Source organism: Myxocyprinus asiaticus, chromosome 6, assembly GCF_019703515.2.
Source record: "Myxocyprinus asiaticus isolate MX2 ecotype Aquarium Trade chromosome 6, UBuf_Myxa_2, whole genome shotgun sequence".
NCBI lineage: Eukaryota > Metazoa > Chordata > Actinopteri > Cypriniformes > Catostomidae > Myxocyprinus > Myxocyprinus asiaticus.
In genome coordinates this window covers 26,188,546-26,203,258 of record NC_059349.1, presented here as the reverse complement: position 1 = coordinate 26,203,258, position 14,713 = coordinate 26,188,546, and the positions used below count along the sequence as shown (strand labels likewise).

At 36.2% G+C, this 14,713-nt stretch overlaps 1 protein-coding gene across 1 annotated transcript in view; it reads left to right on the top strand.

Moving 5' to 3' along the window:
- LOC127442712 (uncharacterized) overlaps window positions 1-14,122 on the top strand; it is a 33,769-nt gene extending 19,647 nt beyond the window's left edge. Inside the window, 36 exon segments of the mRNA XM_051700904.1 lie at window positions 277-488; window positions 1,403-1,546; window positions 1,631-1,787; window positions 2,336-2,363; window positions 2,454-2,559; window positions 2,657-2,749; window positions 3,206-3,269; window positions 3,383-3,666; window positions 3,763-3,901; window positions 4,001-4,119; window positions 4,204-4,353; window positions 4,436-4,606; window positions 4,725-5,034; window positions 5,424-5,503; window positions 5,765-5,970; window positions 6,054-6,177; window positions 6,314-6,450; window positions 6,564-6,819; window positions 6,910-7,152; window positions 7,262-7,438; window positions 7,538-7,683; window positions 7,769-7,859; window positions 7,959-8,348; window positions 8,436-8,562; window positions 8,934-9,052; window positions 9,152-9,348; window positions 9,623-9,806; window positions 9,898-10,063; window positions 10,264-10,388; window positions 12,118-12,426; window positions 12,526-12,729; window positions 12,820-13,116; window positions 13,201-13,323; window positions 13,326-13,502; window positions 13,592-13,726; window positions 13,987-14,122. Coding sequence (XP_051556864.1) covers window positions 277-488; window positions 1,403-1,546; window positions 1,631-1,787; window positions 2,336-2,363; window positions 2,454-2,559; window positions 2,657-2,749; window positions 3,206-3,269; window positions 3,383-3,666; window positions 3,763-3,901; window positions 4,001-4,119; window positions 4,204-4,353; window positions 4,436-4,606; window positions 4,725-5,034; window positions 5,424-5,503; window positions 5,765-5,970; window positions 6,054-6,177; window positions 6,314-6,450; window positions 6,564-6,819; window positions 6,910-7,152; window positions 7,262-7,438; window positions 7,538-7,683; window positions 7,769-7,859; window positions 7,959-8,348; window positions 8,436-8,562; window positions 8,934-9,052; window positions 9,152-9,348; window positions 9,623-9,806; window positions 9,898-10,063; window positions 10,264-10,388; window positions 12,118-12,426; window positions 12,526-12,729; window positions 12,820-13,116; window positions 13,201-13,323; window positions 13,326-13,502; window positions 13,592-13,726; window positions 13,987-14,007 — 6,011 coding nt within the window. The 3' untranslated portion in view covers window positions 14,008-14,122.
- Window positions 14,123-14,713: the final 591 nt, after the last annotated feature.

Sequence of the window (14,713 nt, the reverse complement as noted above, 5' to 3'; positions counted from 1 at the left end):
AGTCCTGCTTATTTTCATGTTTTTGAACCTTTTTCATCTTTACCACAAAGCAAATCTGGTCTTTGTACAGTCATGTTCTACTACTGGGGTCTGCAAACTTTTTGACATTAATCATCATAGCAAGTCTCATCTTTGCCAATTCTTAGGATTTGTTCTGATAGGTGTTTAATAGTCAAATATAATCCAAAACCCAGTTTAACAACTGACTACTGATTTAACTACTACTGTTTTTTAAACGTATTTTAACTATCATTAAATTTACCCCATCATCTCCAGACAAAGTAATCATGGCGGACGCTCATATGGCAGAGTTTGGAGCAGCAGCTCCTTACTTGCGCAAGTCAGAACGAGAGCGTCTGGAAGCACAAACTCGTCCCTTTGATATGAAAAAGGAGTGTTTTGTGCCTGATCCAGATGAAGAGTACATAAAAGCTTCAGTCATCAGCCGTGAAGGTGACAAAGTCACTGTCCAGACTGAGAAAGGGAAGGTAAGCTCAACTAATTAATTAAACACTAATTCCTGGGGAACACTTTCAGAGATTGTTATTTTGCCATGCAGAAAGGCAGTGCTATTTCACTAGTCCATTTTCAAAGTTGTCACTAAAACACTATGAGAAATGTATGGACTTAATAAGCACCGAGCATAAGTGATATAAACATCACAACACTCACCAAAGTTCTTTAGTGATGATTTGCTTTTAGAACAATAGTTACAATATAACAATTTGATACCCTTACAGATTACAGAATACATGCTGTAAAATGTAATTTGTAACATTCTGTTGGATTACTTAAAGTCAGTAACATAATCTGAAAATTTTGGATTACTTCTTCAGCACTGGCAGATTTGTTTTCACTTGTTCTGACTACAAAAAGTTAATAATAACTGAAAAAACATCTGTCAGTACAGTAAGACAAAATACCCTTATTTTAAAAATACATTTTCTGAAAAAGCCTAAATATCTTATGCAAAGTAAATTTATCTTGTTTTAAGAATGATTTTTATGTATATTTTTTTACAGGAAAACAATAAAAAAATTCTCATCAAGAATAATATTTTTGGAGTACATCTTTGCCCTAATATCAAAGGTCTATCCTCCTCGGCTCGCATCATTTATCCGAATAAATGTTTTCAAACTAAACAGTCTAAATATTAAATTAAACAAATAACAATTAAATGCAAACTAATCTCTTCAGATCTCAAAATACTTTTTGAATGTAACTGTATTCTAATTACCAAAAATTTAAATAGTAACTGTAGTGGAATACAGTTAATAATATTTTGTATTTTGAATACGGAATCCCATTACATGTATTCCATTACTCCCCAACCCTGTTTACATTAGAGTATCTATGGTATGGGTCTTTTTCTAATAGTATTTTTTTCTGCCTCTCATATCAGAGTGTCACCGTGAAGGAAGCTGACATCCATCCCCAGAACCCGCCAAAGTTTGATAAAATTGAAGACATGGCAATGTTCACCTTCCTTCATGAGCCAGCTGTGCTGTTTAACCTCAAAGAGCGTTATGCAGCATGGATGATCTACGTAAGATCACAGCAGTAAAAATGTCACTTGAGAATAGATCCTAATTATTTTCAATTTCTTAACTTTATTTATTCTTTCCCACAGACCTACTCAGGGCTGTTCTGTGTCACTGTCAATCCCTACAAGTGGCTGCCAGTGTACAATAAAGAGGTGGTTATAGCCTACAGAGGCAAGAAGAGGAGTGAAGCTCCTCCACACATCTTTTCCATCTCTGATAATGCCTACCAGTACATGCTAACAGGTATGGACACAGCCAAAGATCTTTTCTGATTATGGGGGGAAATCTGCAGAATGAATTTAAATATGGTAAAATATTAAACAGACCTGAGAGTATAATAATAATAATAATTTTATTTCTATAGGACTTTTTAGCAGTTAAGCACAAAGTGCTTCACAAAATATAAAATCAAAAAGAACACACAGTAAAACACAACATATTCACATCACATAGTAATAAAAGCAACACACGCAGTAAAACACATTCACATAGAAATAAAAGCAAGTCTATAAAAATGAGTTTTTAAACGAGACTTCAGATATAATATTCCAGTTTGTGTACTGGTAGCTGAAAGCATGATCAAATTAGACAATATTTAATAAACCAACATGCACGTATATAAGGGACATTCAATTTTTGTGAACGATTCTGTATGTAGATTCTGTGCAGGCCTACACATTACTCACAAATTCTCTGTCATATCTTTGTAAATATTGATAATATGAAAGCCATTTCAACTAAAATAAATAATAACACAAGAATAAGTAACATTGCAGTCTTCTCTATTTCAGACAGGGAAAATCAGTCAATTCTGATCACGTAAGTTCAATCTCTTATCTTTTAGATGAACTTTTTAAGTTTATTCTTTATGTAATTTTGAGACACTAATTTATTGTTCTGTTTCTCCAGTGGAGAATCTGGTGCAGGAAAGACTGTAAACACCAAGAGAGTTATCCAGTATTTTGCAAGCATTGCAGCTGGGGCTTCAGCAAAGAAAGATGGGTCAGAGAAAAAGGTAAATTCATCTTTCTACATCAGTTTCTGCATTAGAAACTTAAAAACAAAGGTTTAACTCATTTGCACCATATTGAAACTTTTACTTTTCATTAAAGGGAACCTTGGAGGATCAAATTATCCAGGCTAACCCTGCTTTGGAGGCTTTTGGCAATGCGAAGACCATCAGAAATGACAACTCCTCAAGATTTGTTAGATTCATCAAACATTTAAAAACATTTAGCGAAGACATAAACATTCACTTCAATTTGCATTTCAGCATACATGAAACGTTACCACAGATACAGTGTGAGAACACCCTCTGCTGGATAGACCAAGATGATATAAAGAGAACATAGGGATTGGCAGATGGCAGACTGCTTTCTAAGCCACTTTATCACAATGTGGAGTACAGGATCTCTACAGTATTTATGCAACTGTGGTGCACATACAAATCAGCAAAAAAAATTGCCTATGTCTGTAGATTAGAATCAAGCACTGTGTGCCTCTCATCACATTTATAAGCTTTAGGTTTTATAGGTCTGACTGAGATTAATATTTTTATTGACTTAAAATATTTAGTAGATTATGCAATTATGAATATTGAAAATAACTAAAAGCGTTTACTGTGCTTAAATTGTTAATATTTTATTTTCTAATTTCTTTAGGGAAAATTCATCAGAATTCATTTTGCTGCCAGTGGAAAGCTGGCCTCTGCTGACATTGAGACTTGTAAGAATTCATTTAACTTTTACTGTATATCTGGAATGGTTTTACAAAACCACCAAAGGGCAAAAACTAAAGTTTAAATTTAATCAACATTTCACTTTTTGTAAATATGTCAGATCTTCTGGAGAAGTCAAGGGTGACTTTTCAGCTTAAAGCTGAAAGAGACTACCACATTTTCTACCAAATCCTGTCTCAGCGGAAACCTGAGTTGCTTGGTAAGATGCCACAGATAAAAGGCCTTTTTTTCAGTTTTAGCACTGAACTTCAAACTGACACTTCCCCATCTCTTGTAACAGACATGCTGCTCATCACCAACAACCCCTATGACTATGCTTACATCTCCCAAGGAGAAACAACTGTAGCCTCAATTAATGATGGTGAAGAACTAGTTGCCACTGATGTAAGAGTGAAAAGCATTACATTCTTGTTTTAGTATCACTGTAAATGTCTGAAATGCCAGTCACACAGCAAAGATCTTGAATTCTCTTACTTGTAGGAAGCATTTGATGTACTAGGCTTCACACAAGAGGAAAAAAATGGCATCTATAAACTGACTGGAGCCATTATGCACTATGGCAATATGAAGTTCAAGCAAAAGCAAAGGGAGGAGCAAGCAGAAGCTGATGGAACTGAAGGTGTGTAAAGTGTAATTCCTGCAGCTGCAAAGTACAATCAACACTCTTTCTATTTTTTGCATAATCCTTCTAAATAGAGACATCTGATTAATTTCATAGATGCAGACAAAGCTGCATATCTTATGGGTCTGAACTCTGCAGACCTAATCAAAGGTCTGTGCCATCCAAGAGTCAAAGTAGGAAATGAGTGGGTCACCAAAGGGCAAAATGTTCAGCAGGTGAGTTGCATAGTGTCAGTAATTAAATGGTGTCCTCAGTCCATAAGTAGTGGTAAACCATACAAATGCTTCCCTCTGGCTCAGGTGTACTATGCTATTGGTGCAGTATCCAAGGCAGTGTATGAAAAGATGTTCCTTTGGATGGTTGTAAGAATCAATCAGTCTCTGGACACCAAGCAGCCTCGCCAATACTTCATAGGAGTACTGGACATTGCCGGCTTTGAGATCTTTGATGTAAGTCTGGATGGAACCTTATGATCTCATGTTTAAAAATGTGTATTACTTGTCTAACTAAGTTCACGCACTCCAATTGCAGTTCAACACGTTTGAGCAACTCTGCATCAACTTCACCAATGAGAAACTGCAACAGTTTTTCAACCACCACATGTTTGTGCTGGAACAAGAGGAGTATAAGAAAGAAGGAATTGAATGGGAGTTCATTGACTTTGGCATGGACTTGCAGGCCTGCATTGATCTAATTGAAAAAGTAAGTGGTGCTGACAATAAAGCTGTCATACATGATTGGTGCTTAAACTATTTAACAGGCTATGTTCTTTGTGAGTAACTCAATTATTTCACCTTTTACCAAACATTGATTTCCTCAGCCCATGGGTATCATGTCCATCCTTGAAGAGGAGTGCATGTTTCCCAAAGCCAGTGATGCAACCTTTAAAGCAAAGCTTTATGACAACCACTTGGGAAAGTCAAACAACTTCCAGAAACCAAGAGTTATCAAAGGAAAGCCAGAGGCCCATTTTTCTTTGATTCACTATGCTGGTACAGTTGACTATAATATCAACAACTGGCTGGTGAAGAACAAAGACCCACTGAATGAGACTGTCGTTGGCCTTTATCAAAAGTCTACACTTAAACTCTTATCAATGCTCTTTGCTAATTATGCTGGGTCAGAGTCTGGTACGTATGAGGAAAATCTTGTCATGTACTGAATATTTTGAATCACATGTGCACTGAAAAGTGTTTGAGTTTACCCAAAAATGAAAACTCATGTTGTTCCAAACCTGTAAGACACTTCCTTTGTCTTTATGGAACTCAGAATGAATTATTAGTCAGAATATTAGCCTCAGTCACCATTCAATTGCAATGTATGGAAAAAATGATACAGTGAAAGTGAATAGTGACTGAGACTAACTTACAGTCTAAAATCTCCTTTTGTGTTCCACGAAAGAAAAAGTATTTGGCACAACATGAGGGTGAGTAAATGAAGACTGAATTAAGTTGTTTGGTTGAACTAACTTTTTAAGTAATACCCGATTAAATAATTCTCTTGTTTTGATTATGTCAAGAGTCAGGAGCTAAGGGAGGTAAAGGAGGCGGAAGTAAAAAGAAAGGTTCCTCCTTCCAAACCGTGTCTGCGCTTCACAGGGTAATTATGAGTTTTAGACTTACAATCCAATTTCTATGCACAGTGGAAAAATAAAAATGGAAAATTCCTATTATTGCTCAACCTTATCTCTAGCAATAAAAAACAGAGCATTGTTATGCCCTTCCCTCAGATTGTCTCATCTACGTCAACGAAGAAAAAACTACACCTGCATTTTTTGTTTCAGAGAAAGGGAATCACAAAATACCCCTCTTCCTATCTTTACATATTTTTTAAATCTGTGAACATTTCTCTCTACTACAGGAAAACTTAAATAAGTTAATGACAAACCTAAGGTCAACTCACCCTCACTTTGTGCGCTGCATCATTCCCAATGAGACAAAGACTCCTGGGGCGATGGATAATCCTTTAGTCATGCACCAGCTACGCTGTAACGGTGTACTGGAGGGCATCAGGATTTGCAGGAAGGGTTTCCCCAATAGAATCCTGTATGGGGACTTCAAACAGAGGTAAATATGATTGGTTATGTTACACTTAAACTCAACAAATTCAAAAAAGCTCTTCCCATGAGATGTTCTGTAATTATTTACAGGTACCGAATCCTAAACCCTGCAGCCATACCTGAAGGTCAATTCATAGACAGCAGGAAAGGAGCTGAGAAACTGTTGGGATCACTGGATATTGATCACAGTCAATATAAGTTTGGACATACAAAGGTAAAAATGTAATAAATCTAAACAACTTAAGTATGATTTATTTTATGTTCATTATTTAAGAACTCTAATCTCTAAGTGAAAATGACAATGTTATTCTGTGAGTAAAATGTACATTTCCATAATGATTTCTGCCTAGGTATTCTTCAAGGCTGGTTTACTGGGTCAGTTGGAAGAAATGAGAGATGACCGACTTTCCCTAATTATTTCTGGAATTCAAGCTAGATCCAGAGGACTCCTTGCAAGGGTTGAGTTTCAGAAAATAGTTGAAAGAAGGCAAGAACATCACTTTGCATTGCCATACCAATTTGGGCTCAGGGATGTTTAAAATGTTTATTTTTTGTTATGGTTATATAAATGATGCAAAACCCCTCTAAAACCCCTCACAGGGATGCCCTATTGGTTATCCAGTGGAATGTCCGTGCCTTCATGGGGGTTAAGAATTGGCCTTGGATGAAGCTCTTCTTTAAGATCAAGCCTCTACTCAAGTCAGCAGAAGCAGAAAAAGAGATGGCAAATATGAAAGATGAATTTGCCAAGCTCAAAGAGGCCTATGCGAAATCTGAGGCACGAAGGAAAGAACTAGAAGAAAAAATGGTGTCTCTTCTCCAAGAGAAGAATGACCTACAACTTCAAGTCCAAGCGGTTAGTTAACATTTGTGCCTTTAGGAGAGTTACGAGTGTTTTTTGCAGTATAGATATCTATGGAATTTGTTTTATCTCATTTTAAAACAGGAGCAAGATAATCTCTGTGACGCAGAGGAGCGATGCGACCAACTCATCAAAAACAAGATTCAGCTTGAGGCAAAAGCCAAGGAGCTCACTGAGCGACTTGAGGATGAGGAGGAGATTAATGCTGAGTTGACAGCTAAGAAGAGAAAGCTGGAGGATGAGTGCTCTGAGCTGAAGAAAGATATTGATGATCTGGAGCTGACTCTGGCTAAAGTGGAGAAAGAGAAGCATGCTACTGAGAACAAGGTCTGGGAGGTCTTAAACTCTCTACATAATAATAACAATAATAATAATAATAATAATAATAATAATAAACTTAATGACACTGAACTTAATGATCCATCTTCTTTCACAGGTAAAGAACCTGACAGAGGAAATGGCTGCTTTAGATGAAATCATTGCAAAGCTAACCAAGGAAAAGAAGGCCTTGCAGGAAGCTCATCAGCAGACACTGGACGACCTGCAAAGTGAGGAGGACAAAGTCAACACCCTAACCAAGGCAAAAGCAAAGCTAGAGCAGCAAGTGGATGATGTGAGTTTAACAATTTCCATCTACCTTTAAAATTCTTCATGCAAGCAAATGCAATGTGTCATGTTTAATAAATCAAATAATTGTAATCATTTAAACCAGTTGGAAGGATCTCTCGAGCAAGAAAAGAAAGTCCGTATGGATCTAGAGAGAGCCAAGAGGAAACTAGAAGGAGACTTGAAGCTGACCCTGGAAAGCTTAATGGACCTGGAGAATGACAAGCAGCAGTTAGAAGAGCGTCTCAAAAAGTAACGGAAATTCTCCCATTCTTTCAGTCTAGTCTTTTTGTTTAAGGCTTACTCAGGACTGTATAATTATCTCTAACAATAACAGGAAAGACTTTGAGATCAGTCAGCTCAATGGAAAAATTGAGGATGAACAAGTTATTGGTATTCAGCTACAGAAAAAACTGAAGGAACTTCAGGTAACAAAAAAATATATAAATAAATAAATAAAAGAACATTCTGACATTGAAAAAAAAAATCTATAGGGTAACTTTGACATAGCTATTTTCTTAAACTAGGCACGTATTGAGGAGCTGGAGGAAGAGCTTGAGGCAGAAAAAGCTGCCAGAGCAAAGGTGGAGAAACAGAGAGCAGATTTAGCCAGAGAGCTGGAGGAGATCAGTGAGAGACTGGAGGAGGCTGGAGGAGCTACAGCTGTTCAAATTGAGATGAACAAGAAACGGGAGGCTGAGTTTCAGAAACTTCGCAGAGACCTTGAAGAGGCCACACTGCAGCATGAAGCCACTGCCGCCACACTGAGGAAGAAACAAGCTGACAGTGTGGCTGAACTGGGAGAGCAAATAGACAATCTGCAGAGAGTCAAGCAAAAACTGGAAAAAGAGAAGAGTGAACTCAGACTGGAGCTGGATGATGTGGTCTCCAACATGGAACATGTTGTTAAGATAAAGGTATTAATAGAAATATTATTAAATAAGAGTTAAAAATTATTTTCTCTCCTTCTAAGTAATTTCCCTGTCAAATTATGTACTTAACAGGCAAATCTTGAGAAGACCTGCAGGTCTTTGGATGATCAAATGAATGAATACAGAACAAAATTTGAGGAGGGCCAGCGCAGTATCAATGACTTCACAATGCAAAAATCTAAACTACAATCTGAAAATGGTAAGGCTGTCAAAAAAAAAAAAAAAAATTCAATTTTAAAACAAAACTCTATTACATTTAATTCAGTAATCTTTAATAAAATAAAAAATAAATATTTTAAGTTTTATTTATTTTATTTGTTTAAACATTACACAATTCAATTTGATGGAATTTTGTTATTAAAAAAATTAAATGCATTAGTCTTAAAATAGGCTAATATATATATATATATATATATATATATATATATATATATATATATATATATATATATATATATTATATATTATATATATTTTTTTTTTATTATTTTTTTTTTTGTAATTGTCTTTTCATTCATTATGAGCGAAATAGAAATCCAACACCAATAAAATACATGATGATACATTTAGGTGAACTTGCAAGGCAGCTGGAGGAGAAGGACTCTCTTGTCTCTCAGCTAACTAGAAGCAAAATGTCTTACACTCAGCAGATTGAAGACCTTAAAAGGCAATTGGAGGAAGAAACTAAGGTAAGAACTGTGTATCAATATTGTTTGATAAATATTTCACAAATGAAGAGCATGAAGTGTGTTGGTCTTCATCACAAATGATAATGTGACTTCCAACAGGCAAAGAATGCCCTCGCTCATGCAGTACAGTCTGTCCGTCATGACACTGATCTGCTCCGAGAGCAGTATGAGGAGGAGCAGGAGGCCAAAGCAGAGCTCCAGCGAAGCATGTCCAAAGCCAATTCTGAGGTGGCTCAGTGGAGAACCAAGTATGAAACTGATGCCATCCAGAGAACTGAAGAACTGGAGGAAGCCAAGTAAGATATTCTAATATTTCTATGCTCATACGAAGTTGGACTTTTCCTTAAGGTTAAACTTTTCTACTGACAGATAAGCTTTTTGTTTGTGCTATGTTTCTTTTCAAATGTAAGACGAACAAAAAGTTTTTCTGTTAGTTGGCCAAGCTTCCCCAAACAGAAGTTGAAAATATAATATGTCTGTTTATTTCAATTGTGGTGTGCCGTTAATCAAAGTACATCAATGCACTCCAACAAATATTCTTCTCCAATATAATTTTATTTTCTAACACAGGAAGAAACTGGCTCAACGTTTGCAGGAGGCTGAAGAAGCTGTTGAAGCAGTAAATGCAAAATGTTCCTCTCTTGAAAAGACTAAACACAGACTCCAGAATGAGATCGAAGATCTTATGGTGGACCTGGAGAGGTCTAATGCAGCTGCAGCAGCCTTGGACAAGAAACAAAGAAACTTTGATAAGGTAAACAAACATGGTTTGGAATCGAGCTTTAAAATTCCTTTTGATCATCTCTAATCCAAAAATCTACTTACATGAAAAATTATGCTTCTAGGTCCTGGCTGAGTGGAAGCAGAAATATGAAGAGTCACAGACTGAGCTAGAGAGCTCTCAGAAGGAAGCCAGATGTCTGAGTACTGAACTTTTCAAGCTGAAGAACTCCTACGAAGAATCTTTGGATCACCTGGAGACCATGAAAAGAGAAAATAAGAATCTCCAAGGTGAATAAACCATTTATCAAAATAGATAAATGGCAATATTGATAAGACAAATAGTACATTTTAATACATAAAGAGTTTGTGGTGTCTGGTTTAAGAAGAAGGATTTATAGCACTGTCGATTCATATAACTAAGGGTGGAACAAGGTAATTTCAATATGTTCGACAACATTTTCAAATGCAATATTTTATTTTCCATCTAGAGGAAATTTCTGATCTTACTGAGCAACTTGGTGAGGGAGGAAAGAGCATTCATGAACTGGAGAAAATGAGAAAACAGCTGGAGCAGGAAAAAAGTGAAATTCAGTCTGCTCTGGAAGAGGCCGAGGTAAGATTTCAGATACAGATTTATTCCTTGACTGTGTAAAAAACAAATCAAAACAACACAACAACAATATAGCTTTCAGAATTTTAGGCAATTATGTGTAAAAAAAATAAAAATAATGACAAATAAATTTTATTATTATAATTAATAATATTATAGAATACTGTATGTAACAATAATAAAATGAATATATACTGTATAAAGTAATATAATTCATCTTTATAATATAATTAACTAGGACTGAACAATTTGGGAAAAAAAACTAATTGCGATTATTTTGAAAAAAATTGCGCTTGTGATTTGAACAAAAAAACATGTGATTCCTTTTAACCAATACTAAACCATATTTTGCCCATGCTTTACTGCCAACTGGAAATACTGTTCTAGAAAGGGTGTTCACACTTGAGTCCTCAGAAAAATAAATAAATAAATCAGTGAAAGAGTCAACTTAAATTTGACATTATTGCAATAATAATAATGCTAAGAAACTGTTATATAAATATATTATTGTATAATAATAATAATCTTTATTATAATGTATTATTATTATTTAATAATAATTTATTTCTTTAATAATTAACTATGCAGTCACGATAAACCCTCAAGCCTTTATTTTGGTGAAAGCTTTTATTTTGAAAACTGAACCCTGCTGGAAAATCCAGCTCAAGCTGGGAGCTGTGTTTTTGGAACATGGTAGCTGATACAAGCTAGTCAAGAGCTGGCCCAAGCTGGTCATGAGCTGGTCCAAGCTGGTTATGAGCTGGTTCAAGCTGGTCCTTAGCTGGTCGACCAGCTTGGACCAGCTAAAGACCAGCTTGGACCAGCTCATGACCAGCTTGGGCCAGCTAGAAACTGGCCACCATGTTCCAAAACACAGCTACCAGTTTAAGATGGATTTTCCAGCAGGGAAGGGATGGAAGTTTTTGTTGTTTGAGCAATAGAGTTTGTGTGTATGGAACACAGAATCACTCTGAAACCACATGTGTACTACAATGATCCCGTTTACATGTATTTAAGAAAGCACTACACACTACAGACAAAACAGCTGTGCACATAGGCGCAGCCAGAGATTATTTAGCAGAGATGGGCCACTTCTATTAAAATGAATGAGAGAAATTGGAACGCTCAACCAAGGAGCTCTAGCGCCCAAAAGGTCAATGGCTATAGAAAGGCCTGCCTTACATTTAAAAGAGCCAATCACCTTTTAGATCCAGACATCACCTGTCAATCAACTCTAGAATGTGCATGTGCATTAGCTATACAAGCCGGGAAAATATAAGGTAATATAAGGTAAAGAATCACAATTTATGATTCCAGTATTGTCAAGATTTTATTGCTGATTTGAAATATGTTCTTTGATCGTAATCTTGACCAACTGTTTTTGAGATTTTGGTCTTTCTCCATTCAAGTAGATAGCAGCTGTACTGGCATGACTGGAAATAGCCTCCCGAGTGTCTTGCTAGAAAGATTTTGAGACTGTTTATTTATTTAATTAAATTGCAGCCTTCGCAGTTATGGGTCATAACGCAATTTACATTTTATTTTTGGTTAATCCTTCAGCCCTACAATAGTTAATAATATAATTAAAATATATTTTTTTACTATTGTTATGATGATAATATCATTTTAGAATTCAACTTGTATAACTTGCTGCTTAGGCTATCTTTCAAACCCTGTTTTACTAAATGCAAACCCAAGATCTAGTCATAAAGCACAATTTTTTGTTAAAAAGGCCTCATTGGAGCACGAGGAGGGTAAGATTCTGCGAGCTCAGCTAGAGTTCAACCAGATAAAGGCTGATATTGAACGCAAATTAGTTGAGAAGGATGAGGAGATGGAGCAGAGCAAACGCAATTTGCAGAGGACCATCGATACTCTACAAAGCTCTTTGGAGTCAGAAACTCGAAGCAGGAATGAGGCCCTCCGAATAAAAAAGAAGATGGAAGGTGATCTGAATGAGATGGAGATCCAGCTTAGTCAAGCAAACCGACAAGCAGCAGAGGCACAAAAACAACTCAAAAGTGTCCAAGCACATTTGAAAGTAAGTTCTAAGTAACACTGTGAATCAACAAAGCAGAGCATTTGGAGGGTTAGGGTTGTTGAAACATCTGTTGTATTCATATCTGCATTTATCTTTTAGGATGCTCAACTGCAGCTGGATGACTCTCTGAGATTAAATGATGACCTGAAGGAGAACATTACAATTTTAGAGAGACGCAACCACCTTCTACAGGCTGAATTAGAGGAGCTGAGAGTGGCTCTTGAGCAAACTGAGAGAGGCCGTAAACTTGCTGAACAAGAGCTGCTGGATACAAGTGAAAGAGTGCAGCTACTGCACTCCCAGGTAAGACAAATGGTAGCTTAAACTTAATTCTAAATAGATCCATTACACTTATTCAGTTTTTAATTGAATGCAAATGCCTCCTTTATCCAGAATACAAGCCTCTTGAATCAGAAGAAGAAGCTGGAGGCTGACACTTCCCAGCTTCAGAATGAGGTGGAAGAGGCAGTGCAAGAATGCAGGAATGCTGAAGAAAAAGCCAAGAAGGCAATCACTGATGCTGCCATGATGGCAGAGGAGTTGAAGAAGGAGCAAGATACCAGTGCTCACCTAGAGCGTATGAAGAAGAACATGGAGCAGACCATTAAGGACCTGCAACACCGCCTGGATGAAGCAGAACAAATTGCTATGAAAGGAGGCAAGAAACAAGTCCAGAAACTAGAAGCTAGGGTGAGTTCACTTACCAAAAATTCCTACGTTTTCTAATTATTATGCAAGTGATACTCTGTGAAAACATTCACACTGTGCCAACAGGTGAGAGAGTTGGAAAATGAAGTGGAATCAGAACAGAAGAAGAGCAGTGAGGCGGTGAAAGGAATTCGCAAATATGAAAGACGTATTAAAGAACTCACCTACCAGGTAAAACATAATCTTATTCCATTACTGAATGCACCTAAATACACAAAATTCTCAAAAAAATAATAAAATAATAATTTCTTTGTTATCATTTGTCTGAAAAGACGGAGGAGGACCGCAAGAATCTTGCTCGTCTGCAAGATCTAGTTGATAAGCTTCAGATGAAGGTCAAGGCTTACAAGAGGGCTGCAGAGGAAGCCGTAAGTATTGGCCAAAATATCACAGGGACATTTGCTGATGACTGTTCAGTTCAGGCTCTAATCTCAGAACTATTGTTCCTGCTTCATAGGAGGAACAAGCCAACACCAATCTTAGCAAGTTCCGTAAACTTCAGCACGAGCTTGATGAAGTAGAAGAGAGAGCCGACATTGCAGAGTCGCAAGTCAATAAATTGCGTGCCAAAAGTCGTGAAGTTGGTTCTAAGGTCAGTGTTTATGAGGTCTGATCCATTTTTGCATGTAGCCTCATTTAATTAATTAATTAATTAGACAAATTAGGTCATATTAAATGCATTTTAATTTCCAGTTTCAAATAACAATCCTTTAATATATGTTTATGCTATATTGACATTTTGATATGGAAGGTTTATATAAAACTAAAGAACTCTTTAGAGACATGCTTATGTAATTGAATTACTTACTACAGCTGTTTTTTAATAGCTTTCCCCTCTTCTTTTTCATACAGAAGGGACATGATGAAGAGTAAAGCTCAAATGGACCTTCTGATTTTCCCCTACCATATATGTTTTGAATTAGTTACCCACACAGTCCATCTAGATCTTCTTTAGTCACACAGTATAATAAAGTTGAATTGCATTACATTTCTGATGTGATCAGTTATTATCCCACTAATGTTTCATTTAAAATGAACTATATCATGAACATTGATTTCTCATTCTAAGCACTTTAACAATGAACGATCTGCACAACACTAATGTTAAATACTGTAAAATCTGGATTTATTTCCTCAGATATGATCACAAAATTCTGTTTTAAAAGACCCTAGTAGTGTGTCAACTCTAAGGCTGTCATAGAAATTTAGGCCTAATGAAACCAAAAAGTGTATAATTTGTATAAATATTAAATATATTATTTATAATATTAAATATATCACCTTAATCTTATATTTATTAAAAAATTAAACCATTACTTGAAATCTTAGGGGGTAAATAATTACTCACCCATAGACGTTATTCTGCACACTACACTCCTGTTAAAATGCAGGCTCACACCTAGTTATCCACAGTTTTCCTGAGCAACCACTGGGCGGCGCCATGATGATTCTAATTGCCTGTTTTGTATTTGTGGTCTTGAGACGGCAAGTAAAAAATGCCAAAACGAGCGATCCAGAGGAGAACAACAACCATTGAAGTGTTACTTGGTGTAAAAATGCATTTCAGGCTCAACTTGTG